This window comes from Anser anser, assembly GCF_964211835.1.
Source record: "Anser anser genome assembly, chromosome: Z".
Classification (NCBI taxonomy): domain Eukaryota; kingdom Metazoa; phylum Chordata; class Aves; order Anseriformes; family Anatidae; genus Anser; species Anser anser.
Genome location: NC_139723.1, coordinates 69,700,654 through 69,726,338, shown reverse-complemented (window position 1 = coordinate 69,726,338; position 25,685 = coordinate 69,700,654). Strand labels below are relative to the sequence as shown.

Here is a 25,685-nt window from a genome sequence, read left to right as displayed (position 1 = left end):
ACTTTTAAAAACATGAAAAATCCTGCAGGTTTGGGCTATTTTACGTTGTTTATCACGTGGCAGAAGCTTTGGACATACCCTTTAGCATTTCGTACTCATTGGGTTAGGCATTCTCCACATCATGAATCTTAGTCTTTGACATGTAACTTTGCCCATCCTCAACACATGGAACTAGGGACCTGTTGAACGATGTAAAGTTTCACTCGGAAAACTGAGCAAGCTTAGGAAATACTCAGTATCATGAGGGTGAGGTCTACACTACTTCAGGGGCTTTCAAAACATAATCTAGAAATTATACTTTTCTCTCTACCAGCTGAGGCAATTACAGAATTTTAATTTCTGTTTAAAAAAAAAAAAAAAAATTTAAAACACTGCAGCAAGTCCCCACCATTTTTTCTAAACTTATATATAGCCTAATAACATGGGAAATTGTGCTTCCTTCACCTGAGTCAAAGCTTCAATCTGAATACCCCGAGAAAAATGTTTCACTATTGCAAGACTGCTATTTCCCTGTTGTGGTTATCCTGCAGTCACATTATGCCATTTTAAGCTGTACTGCATGGTAAGGACCAAGTGTTCCTTTTCAGCACCTACACGTAAATGGGGCCCACCAAAACCAAATGTACGTGTGAGGCAGAGGAAACCCTTACCTATGGTGAAGCCTCATTCCTTTGGGCAGGCAGGGGGCCGGTGGTGGTGGTGTTGCTTTGCTGTTGCCAGGGTCTTTTTTTTTAATTTTATTTCGCAATAGCCAATTTTAGACACCAGTACGCTGAGGCTTCCAGATCAGACTACTGAAAGGACTGCCACACCCTGAAAAGCGGAGGAGGGTTTTTTTGTTTTGTTTTGTTTAATTGGGAACTATTTGTAGTACTCCTGGATGCTTACATAGTAACAGTAGCTAAAAACCCTTGCCATCTTTGGCTGTCCTAGAGACTGCACCCCTTCTCAAGGAATGTGGATTGAAGCATAGTTATCCATGTATTCATCACCTCCAGGCCGAGTATCACCACGCGCTACACCCCGGGGATGAGACGTTTCAACTGAATCAACAGGCAGAGCACTCGGCTAAACAGCGCGTGGAGATTGCTCATCCGCGCCAGGCTGGCTTCTGGTCTACTACCAGATTCTTTCCAAGATCTGCTTCTTGATTTCATGCTAATGAATGGGAGTGGATCCATTTCTCCATGAATTTCTGTGATGATGGCAGTTGAGAGATCACTGGTATGGGCCAAGTCAGGGGAGTGAGTCTCATTTCCACAGCAGCTGACTTCAGCAATGAAATTCTTGTGGTGTTCTCTCAACCACAAAACAATTATTAGTTCAGCAAAATTTCATTTGAGATAGCATTGTGATTATAGGAATAGTTTCAATGCCTACAAAGAGAAGAATGGAAATCACCATCTCAGAGTACTATACCCAGTTTCGCTAGGCACTCGTATCACATTACTGCATATTTTGAGCATGTATGCCTGCAACATTTTTGTCTGAATGAAAAATGGTATTTAAGAAGTTGTATAGAAAGCTTATGAAACACACAAAAAATGCTTCCTTGTATAGAAGAGCATGGAGGGGCCAAAAAAACCGTAACAGATTTCTTTTGCCCATTTCTACAATTTGCCGGTTGGAAAGTAGCTAATACAACACAGGTTAAAAAAAAAAAAATCAAAGCAGAGACCATTCCACAATTTACATTCCCCATGTCCCCTCACCCCTCTTCACCTCCCCCAACTCCAGCTGGTTCTAGTTTTCTGCTTTATTAGAGAAGCTACTCACTTCACTAATCTGCACTTTTGTTAATCAAGTCTTGTATTAAGATTTATTTTTCAGCCTTGATACCAGATTTGTAATACTTGCAATTCATATGCAACTCTAGGCACGAAGAACGCTGTTGTACCACTGCAGAAAAACAATTACCTTGCACAGGTTTTAGAAAACAGTCATCGTAGATCCTGTGCAATATTTCAAAAACTCGAGTGCATCTGGACCAGGCACAGGAAGAGAATGCAATGTTGTACGTTTTCAAAAGCTGGATTTTACTGTCTTAGAAATAAAACAAGTCATGTACATTACACAGCCACAGTGGGCCTAGACAGCTTAACTGAAAATGCCAAGCTACACACTAACAACAAGTGATACTTGAGCCCTTTCAATAACATACAAAAAGAAGCAAATATGAATTAGGAAGTGGATTCTTACTACTCCCATACATTACACAAATGCGTGATGCAAGTCAGCCTAAATTAACTAACCTATGTTTGAAAATTCACTGAGTGCTTATTTACCTAAACTGCTTTTAAATCAATTTTAATTAAGCTGTAACATGTGCTCAGACTAGGCTGTAGATCAGCACGTACTTACTACCAAAAAAAAAAAAAGCATAAGGAAACAAAACAGAAATCTATGAAGATCTTGAAAACACCACTTATCCACTTGATAGCAATTAGAGAAAAATCTACCTGGAGAGCAGAAGGAATTAAGACATCTATTTTCATACAGTTGATTATTTTACCATGAAATTGAGGCTGCCCGGCTATGTGAAGATAGCAGCATACTAACATGTTGCTGTCTTCTGGTTCTGTAGGCTTTTTAGTGTCTTTGTTGATGCCCTGAAGTTTCCTATTTGAAATGTGAAATTAAGATCAGTCAGTCTCACAACTCAGAGCCCTAAGTGCAGCAGCATATTAAAAAAAATAAATAATCTTGATTTCCCTTTGTTACTTACAAAAGCACTACCATTCCCCGCTTTCAGAACAGGCATTTGTTAATGCAAATGCATCAGGCATCACACTTTCGCCTTATGTTTCAGACTACAATATTGCCAAAAGTACATATTTCTGTTTGTTCAAACGTATTTTGTACTTATACTGCATGTGGCATAAAGAAAGTGCCAACTCTCAAAAATCATATTGCAGCCTAAGCTGCACCCTCTGCTAAGAGAAATCTCATTTATAAAATCTAACAAGACCACAGCAGTACAAACACAGAATAATCTTCCAGACAATCTAAAGCTATTGAGATATCCGGATAAATGTAGTGGGAACTTTCAGAAGAGATACTTGCAGCTGTAAATGCAGCGAGGACAAGAAACAATGGACAAATTGAAACCCGAGAGGTTCAGACTGAATATAAGAAAATACTTCTTCCCCGAGGGAAAAACAGTCCAGCAGTGGAACATGTTGCCCAGAGGCTCTGCAGTCCTTATCTTTTGAGGTTTCTTCCCCTCGGTTTTCAAAACCAGAACTGAACTGGATAAAACCTTGAGCAACCTGGTCAGACCTCAAGCTGACACACACACACCCCCACTGTTTTGACCATGAGGCTGGGCTATAGATCTTCCAAGATCCCTTCCCAACCTCAGCTGTCCTGTGAACACAGTACAAATTCTACAGAGCTCTCTTCTCTGATCTTTCGTCTATGCAAGACATCTATGTGACATTTTCCAACAAATACAGTTTGTAATTGATAGTGTCCTTACAAAGCTACCATTGCTGGAGAAAAATAAAATATAAAATAAAATCAAAGAAGGTTGAGCAGCTTATTGATTTGGGCAGACTCCCACAGTCTACTGGCTCCAGTGTAGGCATGTTTATTCACTGCCAGTTTTGCCCAGGTGCTCAAACCTAAGCACCCACATCAGCTTAGTCACAGGGTGAGTAGCCACTGCCCAAGTTACTGTTCCTTTACCAGTGAAAGCATTTCTAGAGATGTATCACAATGGTGTTTTTTTTTTTTTTTTTTTCTTCTTTGTTTTTACGGTAAGGGGGAAAGAGAAGCCTCCCACACTAACTGGAAAGGAATCATCAAGCATCTGTCTGTGCTTCTGGGGGAGCTGTGGGACAGCTCTGAAGGATTGCCAGATTTATTCTGTATCCTCGTTTGCAGGGTAGGCAGGTTGCCAGCCCAAGTTAAAACAATACCTGAGGTCTAGTTTATATTCCCAGCTGGGCCAGCTAGCTAGGATTTAAAACACTTGTAAATTTGGGTGTGAGGGCTGTGTGCGTTGACAAGGGAATTAGGCCATGGTACTAGAGAACTCTTCTTTCAATTCAGCATCCACTCAGGCAGCTCCACTGTCCCTCTCACCCTGTTTTCCCCTGAGTGAGGGCAGAGAAGAGCAGCAAGGGGCTGGGGCAGCAGTGCCAGCCTGCCGAGAGAGGTGGTGGTGGAAGTGCCCAAGGCTGGGATGCCCCAGCTCCATGCTCCCTGCTAGGACCAGAGAGGGCAAGGTCCTGTGAGCATCTTTGCGCTGGCAGGGTCAGGCTGTTCTGATTTTTAAAAATCAGATCCGTCTCTCAGCTGCCTGCCTCAGCTGTGGTAAGTTCACCACTTACCACACTCCTCTGCCTCCATTCCTCACGCAGTTTCCACAGATTGTTTTCCCCTCCCAAGTCACGACTTACACTCTTTGCTTTGGGAAGAAAGGGGAGATGACACCGTGTTCATTCTTAGCTCATCACCTGTCATCAAAATCTCCCCCCAAAAAGACAAACAGATGATAGTGACTCCCCCAGACACAAAGCCCATCCTAATGTGTGCTACTTGCACACCTCCTGCGGCAGGCCACGCTGGTGGCCATCTCCGTCCCAAAGAACACACGGTAAGGGAGATGCCCAACAGAGCCTCATCCTGCTGCACGCCTCTGGCCATTACAACAACACACAGCCAGCAGCTCCTCAGCTTTTCCTCTCTGCTTCAGCTGCGTGCTCATGGTGCAGATCCTCTGCCACCATGGCACCATGGGTCTTTCACTCGCAGAACTAATGATATTTTGTAACGCACCAACCTACAGCACTTACATGGGTGCAGACAGTGCAACATACAGTCCTCATCTGGGTCTTAGCTAGGCCAACTGTGTTATTAGCCCCTCTACTACCTTCCGTAAGTTTAGGCTACCCTAAAAACGTACTTTAGGAAAATAAGGAAAATAAAACATGCACCTTTTAGCTCATCTCTTATAAATTCATTTCTAATAAGCAAGAAAGTTTTGTTCATATCAGTAAGTCATATCCACTGAAGTAGTAATATTTCTATAAATAATCTATTGTCCTCCTGGAGGAGTAATGATTCTCAAAAACTTAAAACTGGCCATATAGTATCTTTTAGTTGATTGAGACAAGTTAAGATAGCATAAAGAAAGAAAGACTTCATCCCAGGTTTTCACCGTATCAAACTAAAACCAGAAGTATGCTAAAAGGAAAGTCTCAATTCTCAAACTTCAAAGAAAAATATCTCATGTAAAGCCTCCAAGGCCAGGTAAGGTTTTCTAACGCTGCTTGAGTAAGAAATAAAAAGTAACCAAGTATAACAGTCTTGAAAGAAATACCATCTGTATCTAGTGTATATAGGTACACATTTCACAATGTCTGGTTAAAACCAGAACAGCACTATAGTGAAGTTAAAATGCCTACTCAACTGTTAAAATGCTGTATTGTGCTAATTTTAACTGTATACAGAAAATTTACCAACTAAAATATCTCAGTGTATCATATGCTTATTCTGATAAAATCAAACTACAAGAAGAAAAATCAAAACCAAAGAAGTCTGTCTTGCTCTACCTAAAGAAAGAAAACAATGCTGCATCCTCCCTCCGCTGAGGTAAGAAAAGATACTGTGTGGAGACAAAGTTTGACAAACTGTTCTTCCCAGCAGTCACAGATAACATCCCTAAGATTTTTATTTTTTATTTTTTAAAAAGAGAAAAAACAAGAACAGCTCTCCACACTCTCCTCATAAAGGAAATGAGTTCTTATTCTGCTGTTCAAGATTTACTTCTCTGATATCTTGAGTTCCTTTCACTGAAATACTTGCACAGAGGAAAGTTGTGTAACAGCGAAAGACGTTCAGCACACATAAATCACAGAAATCTATCCAATAAACAAAGATTACACCATCACAATCTGATCACAGATTTGTGAAGAACAAACTAGCTGATTTTTGCAAGATACAGGGGAATGCTGCTGCTGTGTAACAGGGAGGTTGTGAGCCCCTAAAAAAGATGGCACAGGGAGCACGTGTGTGCTTCTCAAGGATCGTGAACTGCCTTCTGGAGAACCGGCTCTGACTTCCTGGAGCTGCCTCTTGTCAATGAATGTATCAGACATATTTACTTTCTTCCATTGTCACAAAGCTCCCTTCAAACAAGGGAAACAGCAAGAGCAGAGAATTAAGCTGTCTAGAAAACGGCTTTATATTTGATCAAATTCTTGTTCTTATTCATGATCAGTGGTAATTATTCTCATTTATAGCAAATAGGGGAGAGACTTTCCAAAGCACGTACCATAGAGAGACTTGCAAATCAATACAAGTGTTTTGTAAAATTGGTTGTTCATTAAGCGGTAGCATTCCCCAAATATACAGTTTACTATAACATCTGGATTGTTTCATCAGCCCATTACTCCCTTTGCTATTTCTGAAATATCCTTATAACAAGCAAACATTTTCAGAACATGCTCTGGCATGTTCAAGCCCACAGATCACCACTGCAGTTCAGCTGTTTGAAATTTCCACAATCTCATTTCCACCATCAAGTGTATATGCATGTTCAGCTACCTCTACAAACTTCCACAACACTCCTGCTTAGCCTCGCCACCACAACACAAATTCTTAATGCCCTTAAAAATAATTAAAAAACAAAACAAGCAAACAAAAAATACACCACATTTGGCTTATTTTAAATACGCTCTTCTCAAAATTATCTCTCCCCTGGTCAACCATCAGTGGTTCTTACATTGCATAGTAGCTATGACCCCTACATTTGAGGTGGCATGATCAAAGGAGCCCTGGCCAGACTTGGAAAAACATTTCCACTGAGAATGGACATACTGCCTGTCAAAAGGTTATTCCCACTGTGTACGGGGAGCAGCTCATATTACTGCAGTGTAACATGAAAGTGCAAAATCTAGCCATAGTGATCCACATACATGTTTTTCTTTCCAAAAGGGGCATATGGGAGACACTGACTGGAACAGAACATCCGTATTATCATTTGAAGGGAGGGGATGGACAGGAAAGGGAAAGTTTCCTTAATCAATCCAGCTGTAGGAACCAGACTCTTAAAAAAATACTTTAAAAATTCTGCCTCTTACCATAGTAATTACTTTTTTTTTTCCTTTTAGTTAAAAATTTATTTATGCAAATATACATCTACATGTAGATAATCACACACATACACACGATCAGACTTTACACTCTGCGGAAGGCAAAATAACTTCGGAGGCGTAAATCTTAATGTCAATGACAGGAAGGCTTTGGTGAACCATTACCATAAATCTGACAAACGCTAATTTGATGGGTGGCTGTATCTGTCTGCTGCAAGACCAGTCTAGACAGTCTATTGAGAAATCCTAAAACACAACTGTTTGTTCCCTGTAACACCATCTGGATATGGCAATAAGAGCCGACCCAGTGCCATTCACACATGGATCAAAGCACATGCTAATGCCATCATGAAGTCATACACATAAAAAATTCAATCTGAGAACTCTATGCAATTTTCCTAAGTCCTCAGTGAGGAAACCTCAGACTTAGCACAACTCAAGCTAAGTGCATGAAGAGGGGGAGAGGGTAGAAAAAAAGAAGAGAATATTTAATGAGCTTGGCCTTCCCGAGGAATGTTAGGCCACCCATTGTATTGGAAAAGGCTCATGTCACACTTCAGTCATGGCACCCATCAGGGTGCCCCTTTACAAAAATTGATCCGGAGGTTTTTGTAATTACCTGTTTCAAACAGAAAGAGTGCCCAGAAATACAAGAAGGTTTCCAAGGTGTAAATCTCGCATTTTATTATTGAAGACAGAACTAGCAGAATTTTTAATATTGCAGACAATATTGAGAACCCCTCTCATTAAACTGCACTGTGGCACTAGATCAAAGCACCAAGGGCCCCCTATTGAACTTCTCTAAATATTACAAAAATAAGAGCAAGTCTGGCTATGCAGAAACTAAATGTAAAGCCAATTTTAATTCTGCCTCCAAAAAATAAAACATGGCTTCCCATGATACAGCTTAAGAACTGTAGAGAAAGTACTATATAGCTATACTGCAAACTTAGATTGACAAAACTTCATCCACTCCAAAAAGAAAAAAAAGCTACCGATTTTTTTTTTCCTCTATAGCTAACCAAGAATTTCTGCAGGGTGCTTTTAAAGTACTGCCAGTCAAGAGATCTTTTAATTTTTGTTTAATGTAATGCATTGTGTAACAAATTAAACAACCCACAAGACATTTGGCTTTGTAATAATATCCACCTTTTCATCTCCCCCCCCACCCCGTAAAGTATCTGCTAATACTAAACTTCCTGTAAAAATTTCTTCGCAGCCTTTTGACCATTGAAACTGTATGTGCTATCTCTCATTTAACTTTGTCACGTTTTTTTTTTCACAAATCAATTTGTAAAAGTTTATGGCAAGCAGTCTTTAAGAATTTTGGAAAAACTGTATTATGAAGCTAGTTTTGCTTTCCGTCCTAATCATCTTCACTATCAGCAAAGGCAGGTTATGGTAAAAGTTTGATACAAGCTTTAAAAATTTGCAACCTATGATTTGAAAGCCCTTTTCTCTAATCTTTTCAAAGCAATCGAAATATTAATATGCAAGTATTTCATATAGAAAACATTAGGGCAAGACCACAATTGTACCTCCTCAAATACTTTTATTTGTAAATTTTAAAATAACAACTGGCAAAATTTATTTCTGCCATCATAAGCAGTTCAATACGAGTTAAAAAACTATTAAAACTCCATTTTAAGTGTTTACAGTCTAATGCCAGCAACTTCCATATTCGCAGAAACAGAAGTTACACATTAGCAAGAACAGCTTGCTATAAAATACTGCATTCCTAGTGTTTCATAAAATGAATCTAGAAAAATAAGCTCCCCAGTTGCTTCACAGAACCTGCAAAGATCCTGTAAGTCTACACACGCATGCACGAAGAAAAAAAAGTTAAAGAAACAACATCTAAACAAATTATTTAATAAAACACTCAGTCTAACTTGAAAAACATACTTTTTTGAGTACAGTTATTAAGTAATAACGGTTCTACTCTGGTGCATCACAAATACAATTATGCAGAAGTACACTCTACATTCCTCACATATTCTGATTCAGTACTTCCATGGAAATTAAAAATTAAATTAAATTAATTAAAATTTAAAGGTCTAAGTTCTCTACACGATTCTTAATAAAAACTTCAGGAGAGAAATAAGTTTGGACTTTTACAGAGATTACACACACTGAGGATCTTTCTGCTAATGTGCTATCAGAACGGCCAATTCTAATAACTTTTTTTTTTTAATGATGTGGATTAAATACTACTTTTTTTTTTCTCTAGTGGACTAACTCCAGGAAGAATTTATATTTATTTATTTTTTTCAATCAGATGACTTTAGGGCAAAAAATTTGATCAATTAGCCTTTCCCTTCAAAGTGTGCTCATGGGCAGACAGCAAAAAAATCTCCAGTTTCCGGTACTAGAAAAGTCAAGAGGGACTGGCTCCGATTTAAGACTCAAAAGACTGATAAACTATGAGTCATCAAGTTTTCAGACTGTAGAGATGTTTCAGTATGGGGAAATGGGAAATTTACGGGAATGCACCATGTATCACTAACCAAGTTATTTCTGCAAAAAGCAAATTCCCCTAGAGGAAAAAAAAATAAAAGCTAGGAACATATATACTGCAGTGGCTTCTGATTACATTTGAAATGGCATTAAGTGGTGTTACACTAACATTAGTTTTTTTCATCTATGAATTACATCCAGAACAGGTAACCAAAGAATAGAAATGCACTTAGCATCTATTTATAAAATACCTATACCATCATCCCCTCGCTCCAAATTTCAACACGGATAATAGTCTTTAGGGAACTGACCTACTTCTAGATAGAGTGATATTTAACCTAACTATTCATATTTCAACAGCAGACGTGTAGTGAAGGGTATGTTACACAGGATTTAACATTTCTGATGATACACACTCAAGCGGTGCAACAGCACAGTACTGCCATCTACCGTTCACTGCCACACCAGAAGCCTTTCACAATCTGACCTACCCTACAAAGTACTCTGTCTTGAAAACACCACCTCTCCTAACCAGTACAAGAGACAGGGAAGGATCGAAGACTGAACCTTGAAAAGACAATATCAAGAGATGCACCCGCATCAGTAAACTCTTCGGGTAATTCTATAATTCTACCAAAAAAAAAAAAAAAAGGAATAAAAGGGAAGGGTTTTTTAATGTAATGCACAGAAGAACAGAAGTGAAGAGCAGGGCTAAAAGAGCTGTAACTGCTCCCACGAGCAGCTCTTCCAGTGGCACATAGCACTCCGGGTCACCAGACAGCTGTAGAGTGCCCTCTTCTGCTTTCCCACAACATTGCTGTACCCCGTCTGGATACGCAGTCTTCCATGCTTCAGTCCTTTGCAGCATTTCCATTTTTTCTGTCCTTTTCAGGGTATAGACATTGAAGTATGTCAACAATAAATGTTTGTATCCTGAGAAGCTATCCATTTCCCCACATACAAACATTACATGGCCACCCAAATTACATACCCACTGCTGTAAGCACAATCATTAATGTTTCCGATTTTAGCATAGCAAATTTATTTCTACCAAATGCTACAGACTGAAATTGTACCTCCATTTAAAATATAGCTGGCAGATAGAACCATGTGTCAGCTAATAAAAAGATACATCATTCTGCTGCCTCAAAGAGCTGCCAGCAAGTTACTGATATGCCTAATTCATTTCAATCACAATTTTGATATGAGAACGAATTTAGTTTTTTAAAAAAGCACAAGTATTTATTTGTGCTGCTGACTTTCTCATAGAAATAAAAGAAGATTGTTTGCTTTAAGGGTTATATTTCAGAATTCCACTCCAAAAGTGTTCTGACAATTAACAACAAACTTGGATCCCCTAGAAACCATTCATGCACCAACTTTAAAAAAAAGAGAGGGATGAGTGTCTCGTTAATGGATTGTACATTATATTCATAATGCTGAGACTACTGAAACTTTATATGTAAATGCGCAGAGGACAAATTGAACAACTCCAACACGAAAAACAAAAAAGTTATCGCTATTTTACAGGGTACAAGCAGCCATGTAATTACTTCAACCATAAGGTAAGTGCCATGTAATTACAGTACAAAGCTATTTACGTCTCACAGATTACATGGCAATAAAAACAGGTTACCTGTTACCATATGTAGTAATTTGCAGTTGACAGTGACAGCTGGCAGATGTTGAAGACAATTTTAATAAGGTCAGAATGACTGTGTGAAATCTATAATTGCAATATTGTAAAGCTACATACTGAGAGGATTTTCTTGGTTGTTTGTTTCTGTTATGTCTTTTTTTTAAAAACACTATCAAAATGTGAATGACCTTTCAGAAAGCACAGGTGCAGCTTTCACCTAGAGATCTGCAGAGATGTTATAGGTATGGTGGTCTTGAAACTTTTTAAACAAAACTATCTGTTATCAAAACACAGCTAAAATATCAACATTAATTCTGGCTTTGTGAAACAATGCAAAGATCACCTTAAGATCTTTCCCTCTCTTTTCCTTTATTGTTGAACCTGTAGCTTCTTTTGCATATTTCTCTTTCAGCGATTAACAGAAGAAGATAAGAAGATAAGAAGACCTCTGCAGTCACTCTATTCCTCTTACTTGTAAAAACTTACTTTGTATAACCCACAAAAGTTATAGTTTTCTATCTATATTCTATACCTGTTAAATGAAAATACAGCTGAATTGGAAAATAAAAAAGAACCAATTTTTATACAGTTCTGATCAGAAAGTGCTGACCACATTAATCAGTCTCTCTCATGAACAACAGATCTAGGAACAGGTTTTAATTTGCAAGCAGCTAGACTATCAAATTCAGCCTTCAGAATCCATCAGGAACAAAGAAATTAACTTCAGATGTCAGGTTGGTATATATAAATTAGTGGCCTTCTTAAATGACACATTCAGTTTTTGACTTGTAATCACCAATAAACAATAGCCAAGGCAAACACTATCTGGAAGGAGGTACTTTTTGAATTTTGATTTAAAGAAAGCAAAATTTGGGAACTGAAATCTTGATGATGTTTCTCTTGATTGTTCCCTCCTCCCACCCCCCTTTTTGGGGTTTAATGTCTACAGACAGCTGATCAGCTGTACACCTACCCTAACTCATCTAAGAACCAGAAATCTGGTTGCCTAGGTGCCCTTTAGAGCCAGTAAATATAGGCAGGCAGCATGAAAGCAAGACTCCCCTCATTCTACAATGGACAGCTAAAGACACAGCTCTACCTCTTCTATGTTTAGATTTAGTGGAAATCAATCCCACCTATATAGCCACTACAGTACAGAAACAGTTGTCAGCAGGATACTTATATGAGGTGAGATAGGGTATTTCATTTTTCTTTGGCAAAAGATGTGAATTCATCCATGGCAGCCTGACAGAAATCTCTCTTCATTAGCAGGCTATCAGTTGCCCCCTCAACAGGTTACGATTTCTGATTGAGAACTACTGGGGGGGGGGGGGGGGATAAAAAAAAAAAAAAAGAAAAGAAAAAACTTACAAAACAACAGGTAGCGAATCACAGAATGGCTGAGGTTGGAGGGGACCTCTGAAGATCATCAAAGTCCAACCCCCCTGCCATGCGGGATCACCTAGAGCACATTGCACAGGATGGCATCCAGGTGGGTTTTGAGTATCTCCAGAGAAGGAGACTCCACAACCTCTCTGAGCAACCTGTCCCAGTGCCCTGTCACCCCCACAGTAAAGAAGTGCCCCCTCATATTCAGCCAGAACCTCCTGTGCTTCAGTTTGTGTCCGTTGCCTCTCGTCCTGTTGCTGGGCACAACTGAAAAGAGACTGGCTCCATCCTCTCAACACCCTCCCCTCAGATATTTATACACATTGATGAGGTCTCCCCTCAGTCTTCTCTTTTCCAGGCTAAACAGGCCCAGCTCTCTCAGCCTGTCCTCATACGACAAGTGCTCCAGTCCTCTCATCATCTTCGTAGCCCTCCTCTGAACTCGCCCCAGTAGCTCCATGTCCCTCTTGTGCTGGGGAACCCAGACCTGGACACAAGTGAGTGGCTTGAGCTGTTAGACAAAATCCCCCACACCTCTAAAAAGGTCATTTTTAAAAAAGATGTCCAGTATTGGATGGAAATTGTAGGATTGGCGAGAGTAACAAAGAAAAGCAGGAGGAGTTTAATACACACATCTGTCTGAGAAAAAGCAAATAACATTCATATTATGATGATGAAATAGTTTCCATTCCAACAGTAACTTAAGAAGATGTTAAACAGCAGCTACTAATTGGACATTTTTACATCAGCAAAGTTGGATAACTTCTATCCAAGTATGTTGAAAGAGATGGCATAGGTACCGGCTGGATTGGTAATGCTTATCGTCATTATGGTTTGGAAAAATGGAACTGGAAAAGTTCAAAAGAACAGAAAGAACACAAATGCTATGTCAATATTTACAAAAGGCAAATTAGATGCCCTAAAGAATTGTAGGCCTGTCAGCCTGAAATAGATTTTGCGAAGCAAAAATAATTTTTATGTAGTAGAAAAACTGATGAGGGATTTGATTATGAACAATTAATCTAAGTTATACAATGAATGCCAATCAACAGATCTGTATACAACAGACTTACAGTTTTCAATCTGGGTTTTAGAAGTACGATTTTATGTAATATTCTCAGTCTTCTGCAAGATACTGTTTTGCAGCGTAGGATACTTGGCTTAATCCATAAAAACGATCCAGTATCAGTAAAGTAATTCCAAGACTGTATAAATGTATTTGATTTATGGGCTCCAGGATATACATGTAAATATGGAGTTTTCATCCAGTGATACATTTCTAGTACCATCCCATGGGAACTGCCCATGATATTTGTCATTTAACAGTACCTGTCCCAAAGAAACCCAAAATTATCAATAACAGTGAAAGAATACTGATAAGTAATGAAAAAAGTCACTGATATATTACTGGGTGACTGCCAGTAAAGCCATGTAATTTGGAATAGATGCTCCCTGAACAAGAAAAAATTCTTGTTCAAATCTACAGAAAAATAGTACTGTTTCAAGTGACTGGATGTGCAAAGTGTTTCCTGGAAAGAAGGGAGCAGAAAGCAAATTAGAGGCCACGTTGACTATTCAGGCATGAGGTTTGATTTAATAAACTGAGCATAGGTAATGGTGGTGATTACAAGACACCCAAGGGTATACATATTTGCACCTAGCTACAAAAGAGAAGGTGGTGGTTTCTACCCCAAGGGAAAAAAAATGCCTGTGAAAATGCTTTGGGGCATGGTTGGTAAATTTTCATGGTGCATCTGTGAGGATCAGTCATAGCCTCAAAGGACTGATGTCTGCTTTGGAGATTAGGGAATTACCAAGTTGGACAAGAAAGATTTTATGATGTCTGTAGTTGACACAAGAATAATTCCCATTACACTACTGTTGTCTGTCCTGATGTCCCCAAAGAAGAGTGTTCAAATGTGTAGAAAAATAGAATCAAAGAGATCAGCGAAGAGTCAGTAGATTGAGTGAAGGACCAGAAGAAAAAAACTCTGATAATGCCAAGGCTTGAGAAAATTTTAATATTTATCTTATTAAAAAAAAAAAAAGGCAACAAAAAACTCCCTTGAAGTATACAGAATGGGATAAAAAATGCTATAGCCATCCATTAAATTGGATGGAATTAAACATTAGAACATCTTCCCAGATTGTAGTGGAGTCTCTACTACTGAAAATATTCAGATCATAAATAGATGTTCTGATCCCTCCTCTGAAACAGCTTAGAAGATACCTCTAAATTTTATCATGAATGAAGACAGACAAGGTAATCAAAACAAAACCTTCTGGATTTACATATACTCACTTATACTGAGTAACCAACAAATGCAGCTTTACTAAATTTGACAGAAGTCAGAGGATGTCCCCGAGATGTGTATTTCCTGTGCTTGGTTCCACAAGTGCCACTGCATGCTGCTCAACATCTCATGGTGTGGCTCTGTATTATGCTGAAGCATCCCAGACGTGAGATCAACTTACATTCAGAGCAGAAGTAACTCTAACTCAAATAATACAGAGTTCACTACATTGCAGCTACTATAGACTGCATTTGGCTCCTTGTGCTTAAGGCCGTTCAGACACAGCAAACAGCACAGAATATACGCTATTTCCTATTTACAACACAGCAGCCCAGTCTTTTCAACGCTGAGAGAAATACCTCTTTCGGGACACCAATGCATGTCTGCCATGAGGATACACAAATCTTCCACAGAGGCGATGGGATTTCCTCAGGGACACAGCAGCAGAGAAAGCTTCCTGCTTACCTGGTCTGTGACAGGGACTGCGAAACATGCAGAAGCAGTAATCACTACTGCAAGAGGAAGAAGCAAGAAAGAAGGGGGGGAGGGTTAGGAACACTGGCTTTTAATTTTCCCTCTCTTTCCCTTCTCCAGCCATGAAGCCAGCAGCAGGAGCTGTTTAAGGAAAGGAAAGAGATCTCCAGGTGTCTTGAGTGAGATGTTTGCTTGCTACTCCTGCTGCTGCTTAGAAGCCACAGCATGCTCCTTTATCCCCACCGCTGAATACAAGCGAGGAAGCATTTTGTTCTTCTGTTCCTGTGGGACATAGGATAAACCTGTAGGACAGAAAAGGCCTGCCTAGACCACGCTGACTTCAGTGTATTTCATCTAGCTGTCCACTGCAGAGACCTTTTTATAAAAATGAAATTCTTTGTCCAAATTTTCCACATCTCACCAAATACACAGAAAATGCATACAGATTTCTGTGGAAGAAATTCAGCATTACTTGCAGGCATCACTCCAAAGGACTTCAGATCCAAGAGTAAAGATGTGCTGTTCACCCCTCTTATGTCAAATAGTAAAAGGTTCTCCAGGCTAACTTATCCTGCTGGTCACATGCATGAAATCCCTGTGATTTTAATGGATTTGGCCAACTTATACTGGAGTTCAGTAAACTGCCCTGGGAGCACCCAGAAATGCACAGAGCTCCAACAATTGCAGTACTTTAGTCCAGGAAGCAAGCAGAACCAACTACAAACACATAGAGAGCAGGCAGTTTGTCTTAAACAGTAAAAGCTTTTACCTAGTCCATTCTCAGAAGAGAAGCACTAAACTATAAATTTGTAGTTTAGATCCAAAAATAGCCTATGCACACACACAAACAGGTCTAGAGGGCCTGCACTAACTCAGGAATTGAAACGAAAAGCTGTTTGTAGGTGACCATTATTAGGTAGCAGTTTAGAAAGCTTTTATTCAAACCAACACAGCAGAGTAAATTTACCTTAAATGCAGTAAGTATGCAAGGAAGAAGAGTCACCAAACTGTCATTCAGAAATATGACAAGATCAGTTCCTGCTGAAAACACATTTCCTTTTCCCAGCTGGGAACTTATTACAGGGAAACCTCACAATTGAGAAAACATTTCAGAGAAGAGTGCATATACACACCCACATTGGAACAGATTACCAATTGTTAGACTAGTGAAGGCAAGCATATTTCTATAAAGCAATCCCTTCTCCTCTCAGGAGATAAATCTTATGCAAACAATACTTGCTAACAACGAAAACATAAGATGTCAACAGCTTTCTAGTTTGTTATGCTATTTAATATCAAGTTTGTACCAAGCATAGTGTGGGAATAGAAAAATAGTGAAAAATACACAAAGTCATTTGTAAAGATAATCAGGTCAAATTCAGAACAGTTTAGTTAGAAAATCCTCGAATGATCCTGAACAACAGGAGTTTGGGGGACGTTCTCATGAGCCAAACAGGCATAAACAAAAGAGAATTTTAAATATGAGATTAATCTGAGGTTACAGAGGCTACTATAGGTTGAACCAATGTGGATTAAAAAAAAATAAATGCAGAAAGCAACAAAACTCTCTGGCATGAAACTCTCAGCGATCCACACCACAGATGTTGTCAGTGCTCTATGTAGTAAAATAAAAAAATGAGAGAGATGGACAACATAGTATCCTAAGGAAATGCCCTCTGAAAATTCATTTCACATTTAAGAATTTGCATATAAATGTGGAAGCCACACTTTTTCCATAATAAAGCTTAAACATGCTACCTAGAACAATTTATCATCAGGCTGAAATACAAGTTATCATACTTGAAATAGTTTGCAGACAAGAAGACGCATGCTTCTACCTTGCTCTGTTTTATTTCAGTATTTACGGATTATTTAGCACACATTAATCCCATGGGATGATCTTCAGTTCCCATATGTAGCAAACAATTCCAGTTTGGAGTATGGCATTTGTCACTTACTACTCTGAAAAGACCTAGACTAATTCATGATCTGGAAAAACCCAAACAGTAATGCCCAGACAGATGATAAAAGACATCTGAGAACATACATTGGCATATATTCCTTACCAAATGTGTGCCTTGATGACTGATTATAAAGGATTCCTAGACACAACAGCCCAGTTTGAGACAAGGCTTCTCCTTTAAGTGTGAAACCAAAAAGAATGAAAGAAAAGCCCATGAGAATTTCTTAGCAATTTATACTGAAACAGGTGATGCAAAGTTGGCACTGGAATGCTGCTTTGGTTAACATCCTGATTTGGACCAGATGCTTGTAGGTTTAATATCAACAGTGAAGCAACCTCACACAAACAAGGAAAAATCTTTCAACACATAGGCAACAAGTATTTGGAAAATGCCAGAATACAAAAGCATTCATGAAAGCCTTATGAAGACTGACCCACTTTCATAAAAAAAGTAATATACAAATAGTTTTAAGAGGACTCTTTAAATCACTTTAAGACACTTTAAGTCTCACTTCAGTGTCTGGTAAAATTATATAGAAGATTATTCTAGAAGTTACTGAAAACACCTAAAGGACAATGCAGTCATTGGTCAGATATTTGTAAATGGCATTACATCAAGTTGATGAGCTGTCACTAGGGGGATTCCCCAGGGCTCCATTTTAGGACCAGTCCTCTTCAATGTTTTCATAAACGATCTAGATGAAGGACTTGAAGGTTTCTTGAGCAAGTTCGCAGATGATACCAAACTGGGTGGAGCTGTTGACTCTGTCGAGGGCGGTGAGACCTTGCAGAGAGATGTGGACAAATTAGAGAGTTGGGCAATCCCCAACAATATGAAGTTTAACAAGAACAAGTGATGGATTCTGCACCTGGTACAGGGCAGCCCTGGTTATATGTACAGACTGGGGGATGAGATGCTGGAGAGAAGCCCCACAGGAAAGAATCTAGGGGTTTTGATTGAAAGCAAGGTGAACATGAGCCAGCAGTGTGCCCTGGCAGCCAAAATGGCCAACCGTACCCAGGGGTGCATCAGGCTAGTCGGTTGAGGGAAGGGGTTGTTCTGCTCTGCTCTGGAGGTGCAGCCTCACCTCCAGCACTTTGTGCAGTTTTGGGTGCCACAGTATAAGAAAGACATAAAGCTGTTAGAGTGTCCAAAGGACGGCTATAAAGATGGTAGATGGGCTAGAGGGGAAGACACATGAACAGCTACTGAGGTCCCTTGGTTTGCTCAGCCCAGAGCAGAGCAGGCCGAGGGGAGGCCTCATGGCGGCCTGCAGCTCCCTCATGAGGGGAGCGGAGGGGCAGGCGCTGAGCTCTGCTCTCTGGGGACAGCGACAGGACCCGAGGGAACGGCATGGAGCTGGGACAGGGGAGGGTCAGGCTGGGGGTTAGGGAAAGGCTCTGCACCCAGAGGGTGGTCGGGCACTGGGACAGGCTCCCCAAGGCAGTGGTCATGGCACCAAGATGCTGGAGTTCAAGAAGTGTTTGGACAACAATGCTTCCATCAGACATATGGTCTGATTTTTGGTTGGTCCTTTGGGAACCCAGGAATTGGACTTGATGATCCTTGTGAGTCCCTTCCAACTCAAATATTCTCTGACTCTGTGATTGTATGACTTGACAGGTGATGAAGAAAATGACCACCATACATGCACACTTCATCTGTGATGCCAAGGCAAGGGGAAAGAGATATCACAAACCTTGGAGCAAGGCTCCCCTTTCAGCAGCCAACAAGTTCTGTCAGCTCAGCTGTCCCATGAAACCTCATTCAAACCTTCATTTTACAGGTTTGAACATTTATCTAGAGAAAAAAAAAGTCATGAGACAGCCGTCAGTAACAGCATGAAGTAAATAGGTGTTTCAGTGAATCAGGAAGCTCTCCAAGCTCTATCCAGAACTGCCTAGATGTTTTTCCCTTAATTCTCATTCCCACAAGTGTGAAAACATGTTTACTGTTGAACAACAAAGTGTTAATGTAAGAGTAAAGTACTCCTGGTTTTCAGTTGTTTATTTTTTTTTCAGATAAAACCCATTCTATCTCATTTGGAGCCACTGCTGGATTTCAGTGCTGGCCTAATTTGTTTGCTTGCATCCTGAGGTTTCCCGTTTGTTTTCAAATATATCTGGGATCTTTCTCCTGTGTAGTCCTTGGCAGTCATCAGCACCATATCTTCATGAACTGCACAATACAAGACCTAAGGTGAGACAATTCAGAACTGGGCCCCCCCAAGGACACAACTCTAACCAGAAGGGATTTACATTGCTCCTGTTTCCAAACCAGACAAATCTATCTTTTCCTGGCATGTCTTTTTCTGGAGTGCCTAATAGCTCAGTCAAGGCAATGGAAATGGCAGAAAGGCAAACAAAGGAGTAAATGTGTCATGGTCAACATTTTCTCATCTCAAAAATCCTGTACCTATTTCAAATAATTAGCTATGTGCTTGTGATAGTACAATCCTATCCTGAAAAGTCACAGTGACCACTTTGCTCTCTCCTGTAAATGCTCTATAATCAGAGAATAAAAGATGCATAAGGTTACTCTCTAAGTAAAATTGCACAATGAACCCAAAATTATGCTGTTCTGAAAACAGTCAGAAGTACCAATTACTGAAGTAGGTATAAAAGGTAGCTACTTCAAAAAATAAACAAAATGTCCTGTCCCTCCCCAGCAAAATATAACTAAGACAGCAAAAGTATCTGTTGTCAGATACTTTAGAGGGCAGTAATTTGACAGAATCAATCAGGTTGTAGGCATTTACATACCAGCAAGCACATTCTTTCTAGTGTTGCAGCTCTCTGAAACAGATTGCAAAGAAAACAAAATGTTTAAAACCAACCTTTAACCATTAGGCATTACATAAAATCCTTCATAAACAAGCAGATTATTCCAATGTTTGTTCGCTACAGGAGTTGGTTTTGGTGTTGTTGTTTTTTGTTGTTGTTTTGTTTTGTTTGTTTTTTTGGTTTGTTTTTACTGAATGCTGGAGACAATGCTCCCAGCTGGACAAATTCAGAGCATGGCAGTTTTTATGTTCTTATCACCTGTGTAAGTGCTACAGGGAATTACAGCTCTACTATGCATTACCCACATGACACAGGCAGTTTAGTTCTGTAAAAATCATATTAGAAAAAAAACAAACAATAAAACCAAGTCAAAGCATACAGAGCTTAACAGCTGTACAGATTTGCAAAGCAACAGCAAATGAACAGATCACTTTGGGAGGAATGACAGACTCTCCCTAGCACTCTCCTTCCTCCTTTTTCATCCTGTTTTTGACAGTGGGGAAGACTGTTGCAGGATGTCATAAGCAACAGCACAGTAGAGGGTAGCTCTCTTGGCTTACCACACGACAAAAACTTAGGAATTTTGTGGACTGCAAGTAGAAAGGTTGCCTTGCTGTTCCTAGATTCTATGTCCCTCTGCCATGATAGTAATGAACTGTTAATTTTTCATTACTATCATGTATCCCAGATGTCTGACTGCAGCAGCCACACACCCAAAATTTGCACTGCTCAGAAACTACCTGATCTCCATGGTATACTAAACCATTTCAAAAAAGCCAACTGAACTAAAAAATAACCCAAGTTAGTTCTTGCTTTCTGCAATTTTGACCTATCCCCAACCTCCATGCTCTTTTGTACATACAGTTGCTGGTCATCTTTGCTCTCTTTAGCTTAAGAACACTCTTACTTCTAGATTTTACTCCTTTTTCCTTCCTGCTTCCTCTACATCAAGCTATACAGTCTCCCAGCAGCTGCTCTGGATGCTGGCAAGTCTGCAAGCAGTGATTTCTTAATAAGATGGCATATAAGGTCTATATTGAAACGTGAATCCTCATCACCTGCACCTTTACACGTTTTCAAACCACTGTGTAGCTGTAGCTGGGCTATACACACGTAATTACATTTCACAGGCATACAGAAGAGTCCCTACGGTAAATTAAGAGACCCGTACGTGCTGCGTAGGCCGGTGGGTTCCCTCGATGAACTGAAGAGGCTGCTCACCGTAAGGTTTGAGCAGCCTGCGCCAAGGCACCGAACGCCCGCGGCACGCTCCCCACGCCGGGCTGCACGCACCCTCTGGCGGCGCACCGCAGAACGGCGCCGGCCTGCACGGCCCGCAGCAGCCGGCAGGGAGCGCAGGCGGCGGCACCTCCGGCAGCTGGGGACCCCCCCGGCAGCACGGCACCCCCGGGCACAGGCACCCCCCCCCCCCGGTACCGCTACAGCGCTGGGGCGGGGCACGGGCTCCGCTCTTCCTGCGAGACACGGTACGCGACGGGAATTCGGGCTCGGAGGCAAAACCTTTCTTTGTTTATTTGCAGGTTCATACAAGCTCCCCAGAAACACACTGAACCGAGAAAATTTACAAACTGCAGCCTCAGTGGCCTACTAATGATAAGCAACTGGCATTTTAGAAGACGCAGCTGGTGTTCGCACAGCCTACTTAGGTGATTTGCTTGATGAATACTGTTTGTACCGTTGCATTTGCCCGTGTACAACATTTTAATTTACAAAATAAAAGTTTGCTAATTAAGTTCTGAAGTGGTTTCTTAGTGCTGTTGTTTCCTAAGCACTTCCTAACAGTACAGATCCATAACTGAAGTCCCATACAAAACAGTGAATTGTAAAGCCAACTACAGAAAGTCAGTTCAACCTAGTGGGATGTCCAGGTGAACTCAAGACGAGCATGCAAAGCAATATACTATATATACCACTGGAAGCACTTCGCACTCCAGTCACACAAAAAGAAAGTAGGCAGTTTTTACTAACGTGGCTTCTAAAAATTCTTGACTGAACTCTTGGGTCTCACCTGTCAGTATCAGACAACAGAAAAGTTAAGACACAGATTAAAGATTTCTTCACAATAAGAAGTGAAAGCAGTCTGGATGATCAAATAAGTACCTTGGCTTTCACATATTTAAACCCAGCAATGAGGTATCCTAAGTATCTGTACCTGTTATAAACTTTAGTTATATTTAGTGTTCTAGAATTTCAGGAATGTTATTTAATTTAAAGACTACAACAATGTTAAGGGAATATGATAAGCAGTCAGAAAACAAACTTGAAATGTTTATGTTATAGAAGTTACTTGAAGTTCACATCTTTGCTATGCCTTAGTTTCTTCTGCTGCCCTGCACATTTAAGAAACTTAATCCCTTTTCCCTTCCTGCACCTGGGACGGGGAACCCTGGCTATACGTACAGACTGGGCAACGAGATGCTGGAGAGCAGCCCTGCAGAGAGGGATCTGAGGGTTGTGGTTGACAGTAAGCTGAATATGAGCCAGCAGTGTGCTCTGGCAGCCAGGAGGGCCAACCGTATCCTGGGGTGCATCAAGCACGGCATTGCTAGTCGGTCGAGGGAGGTGATTGTCCCGCTCTGCTCTGCGCTGGTGCGGCCTCACCTCGAGTACTGTGTGCAGTTCTGGGCACCACAGTACAAAAAGGACATGAAACTGTTGGAGAGTGTACAGAGGAGGGCGACGAAGATGGTGAAGGGCCTAGAGGGGAAGACATATGAGGAGTAGCTGAGGTCACCAGGCCTGTTCAGCCTGGAGAAGAGGAGGCTGAGGGGGGACCTCATCGCAGTCTACAACTTCCTCACAAGAGGCAGTGGAGAGGCAGGTGACCTATTCTCCGTTATCACCAGTGATAGGACCCATGGGAACAGTGTCAAGCTGAGGCAGGGGAGGTTTAGGCTGCACATCAGGAAGAGGTTCTTCACAGAAAGGGTGGTTGCACACTGGAACAGGCTCCCCAGGGAAGTAGACACTGCACCAAGCCTGTCTGAATTTAAGAAGCGATTGGACTGTGCACTGAGTCACGTGGTCTAAACTTTTGGGTAGACCTGTGCGGTGCCAGGAGTTGGATTTGATGATCCTTATGGGTCCCTTCCAACTCGGGATATTCTATGATTCTAAAACAACTGCTCTGCCAAAATGACTACCCACAGACTATACATGAGAACTTGCAGCATCACGCGAGACCATAGTCAGGGGGTTAGGTGAGGAAAACTAACCACAGAAGCCCCCAGGACCAGATGGGCTGCACCTGAAGGTGGTGCTGGCTCATCTTGATGGTGACTGAGGTGGAAGAGGTCCCCGACAAGTGAAAAAATGCAAATGCCATGCCCATCTTCAGAGAAAGCCAAAAGGATTGTCCAGATGTCTGCAAGCTGATTAAGTCTAATTTTGGTTCCTGGGAAAGTCATGGGGCAAGATCTATGAACGAGGAAAAACATTACAGTCCAGGCAAGTAGACAACTTAAATGGGCAAAACTGGTTACACAACTGGGCTTGGAAGCATCAGTTTTGGTTGTACGCTATCTGCACCCCAGTGACAATGTGGAGTACCAAAGGGATCCCACCTGTGACCTGTTCTGCTTAACATCAGTGACCTAGGAGGAGGCACTCCTGTCATGTCTACAGGTGACCCCAAGCTGGGGGAACCAGCTAATTTACTCAAGCACAGAGGGAGCTTGGCAGGCTGGAGGAATAGCACTCGTGCAGCTCAGCCCACAGAAACACCAAGCCCTGCCCCTGGGAAGGCAGAGCCCCGGGCAGTTTTCCAGGCTGGGCACTGCAGGCCTGGGCAGCAGCTTTGTGGAGAAGTCTCCAGAGCCCTGGGGGACAGCGAAGTGCACAGGAACCACCTGGGGCCAGCAGCAGCAAAGGCCAGCAGCATGTGGCACAACCAAGAGATGGAGGGATGTGATGATCCTGCCTCAACTCAGCACTTCTTAGACCACACCTAGATACTGAGTCCTCTGGTTTGGGCTCCCCAGTCCAGGAGAGACTTTGTCAAGGCAGAGACAGCCCAGCAGAGGCCCACCAGATGCTAAGGGGCTGGAGCACCTACCCTGTGAGGGGAGCCTGAAGGATAAGGCTGCTTCTGCCTGCAGAAAAGTAGAGTTTGGAGGCACCTCCAAGCAGCCTTCCCCTGCCTATGGGACAGTCACAGAGAAGATGGAGCCACACTCTCCACAGCCATGCATGATGGCTGGATGACAGACGTGAGGCATAAGCTGAAACAAGAGAAGTCCAGACCAGACATAAAGGGAAGCCTTCTGCCCCACACATGGCAACAGTGGTGCAGGATGCCTAAAAGATCTGTATGGTCTCTATTCTTGAAGGTTCTCAAGATAGACTGCATAAAGAAACTGCACTTTCTGGTCTCCTCATTGCTTTTTGTGTGAAGACAGCCTAGAGAACCCCATGATTCTCTCCAACTTTAACTGTTCTGTGACTGAGTCTACCTGCCAAGCTTCAAGACAAAACTGCAAATCTAGCAAACTCCTCTTGAACATTTCATTTACAGAAGTCTTACTTGTTAATTCAATATGTGACAAAAATTCTACAACAAATACGATTTCTAAGTTGACAGTATTTTTGCAAAGCCATTGGCATGAAAATAAAACACAGGAAAGTTTGATCAGCCTATTAATTTGGATCCACAAGCCTGAATGCTATCACCTTCCATTCTTTTTGAGACGAGGGAAGAGAGGCCTTCATAAGTAGCATCACACTGCCTGTTACTTATCCTCACCACAAGTATGATGAGAACTGCATGACTCTTCAAGCAGATAATAGAGTAACAACGAGACAAACCAGAGCTCAGTTACAGAGTTCATCTTCCAGAGCTCAGTTCTGTTTCACCTGAAGGCAGTGTAAAATACAAATAAAATCTGTACTGGACACAAAACACATTCGCTTTTTGGATCTAAACCTAGACTCAATCTCTTAAATATATGGCCAAAAAAATTAAAAATAATAACAGTAAGTCCATAGATCACAGAACCTTTAACACAGGTGGAGTATAAATGAAAAGGCCTACATTCATCTAGATCACAGAAAACAGGAAGCAGATGTGCTGCTGGCATGTAGAGTGATAACAGAGCCCCTGTATTAGAAAATTAAATTGTCAAGCAGCAGCAGCGAGAGGTACATCACAACTCTTAAATAACAATGCAGGCCTGAGAGAGTTTCCTCAAACCACCCAACTCATTAGTAGAACCATGACGTTTGCTTTTAAAAAGGTTTGCTGTGTGTAGTCCTCGTGCCAGAGATTACTGAACTTCAGAAATGGAGGACTTGATTCTTGTACAAGTAAACTGATTAAGACCTGGTAGCGTGTATGAAGTTCTCTGGATGAAAAGTGGCATATGAAAGAGCCATTAATCCTCCAATCTCCTCAGGAGGGAGGGAAGGTTGAGAGAGTGCAGTCAGCTAACAAGCTCTACAGCAGTCAGATGAAAAGATGTAAGAAACAGTTCGCAGGACTCTGAGACAGCTGCAATTTACAGGAGTCTTTTATTTTAAAGAAAAGTGAAAGGGACTGCATAAATACCAATCCTTAAGAGTAACCTTGA

At 41.1% G+C, this 25,685-nt stretch overlaps 1 protein-coding gene across 13 annotated transcripts in view; it reads right to left on the bottom strand.

Moving 5' to 3' along the window:
• ARL15 (ARF like GTPase 15) overlaps positions 1 to 25,685 on the bottom strand; it is a 216,987-nt gene that overhangs the window by 151,514 nt on the left and 39,788 nt on the right. For 7 of the 13 annotated variants that reach the window (XM_083818307.1, XM_083818308.1, XM_083818302.1 and 4 more), the window contains one exon: positions 17,930 to 18,100. The exons of 2 other annotated variants lie outside the window; for them this stretch is intronic. In XM_083818307.1, the coding sequence (XP_083674433.1) occupies positions 17,930 to 18,100 (171 nt within the window). Of the gene's footprint in view, positions 1 to 17,929; positions 18,101 to 19,016; positions 19,118 to 20,079; positions 20,113 to 25,685 lie in introns of all 13 variants that reach the window. 4 more of the 13 variants (XM_083818314.1, XM_083818304.1, XM_083818303.1 and 1 more) reach the window with 3 other exon arrangements.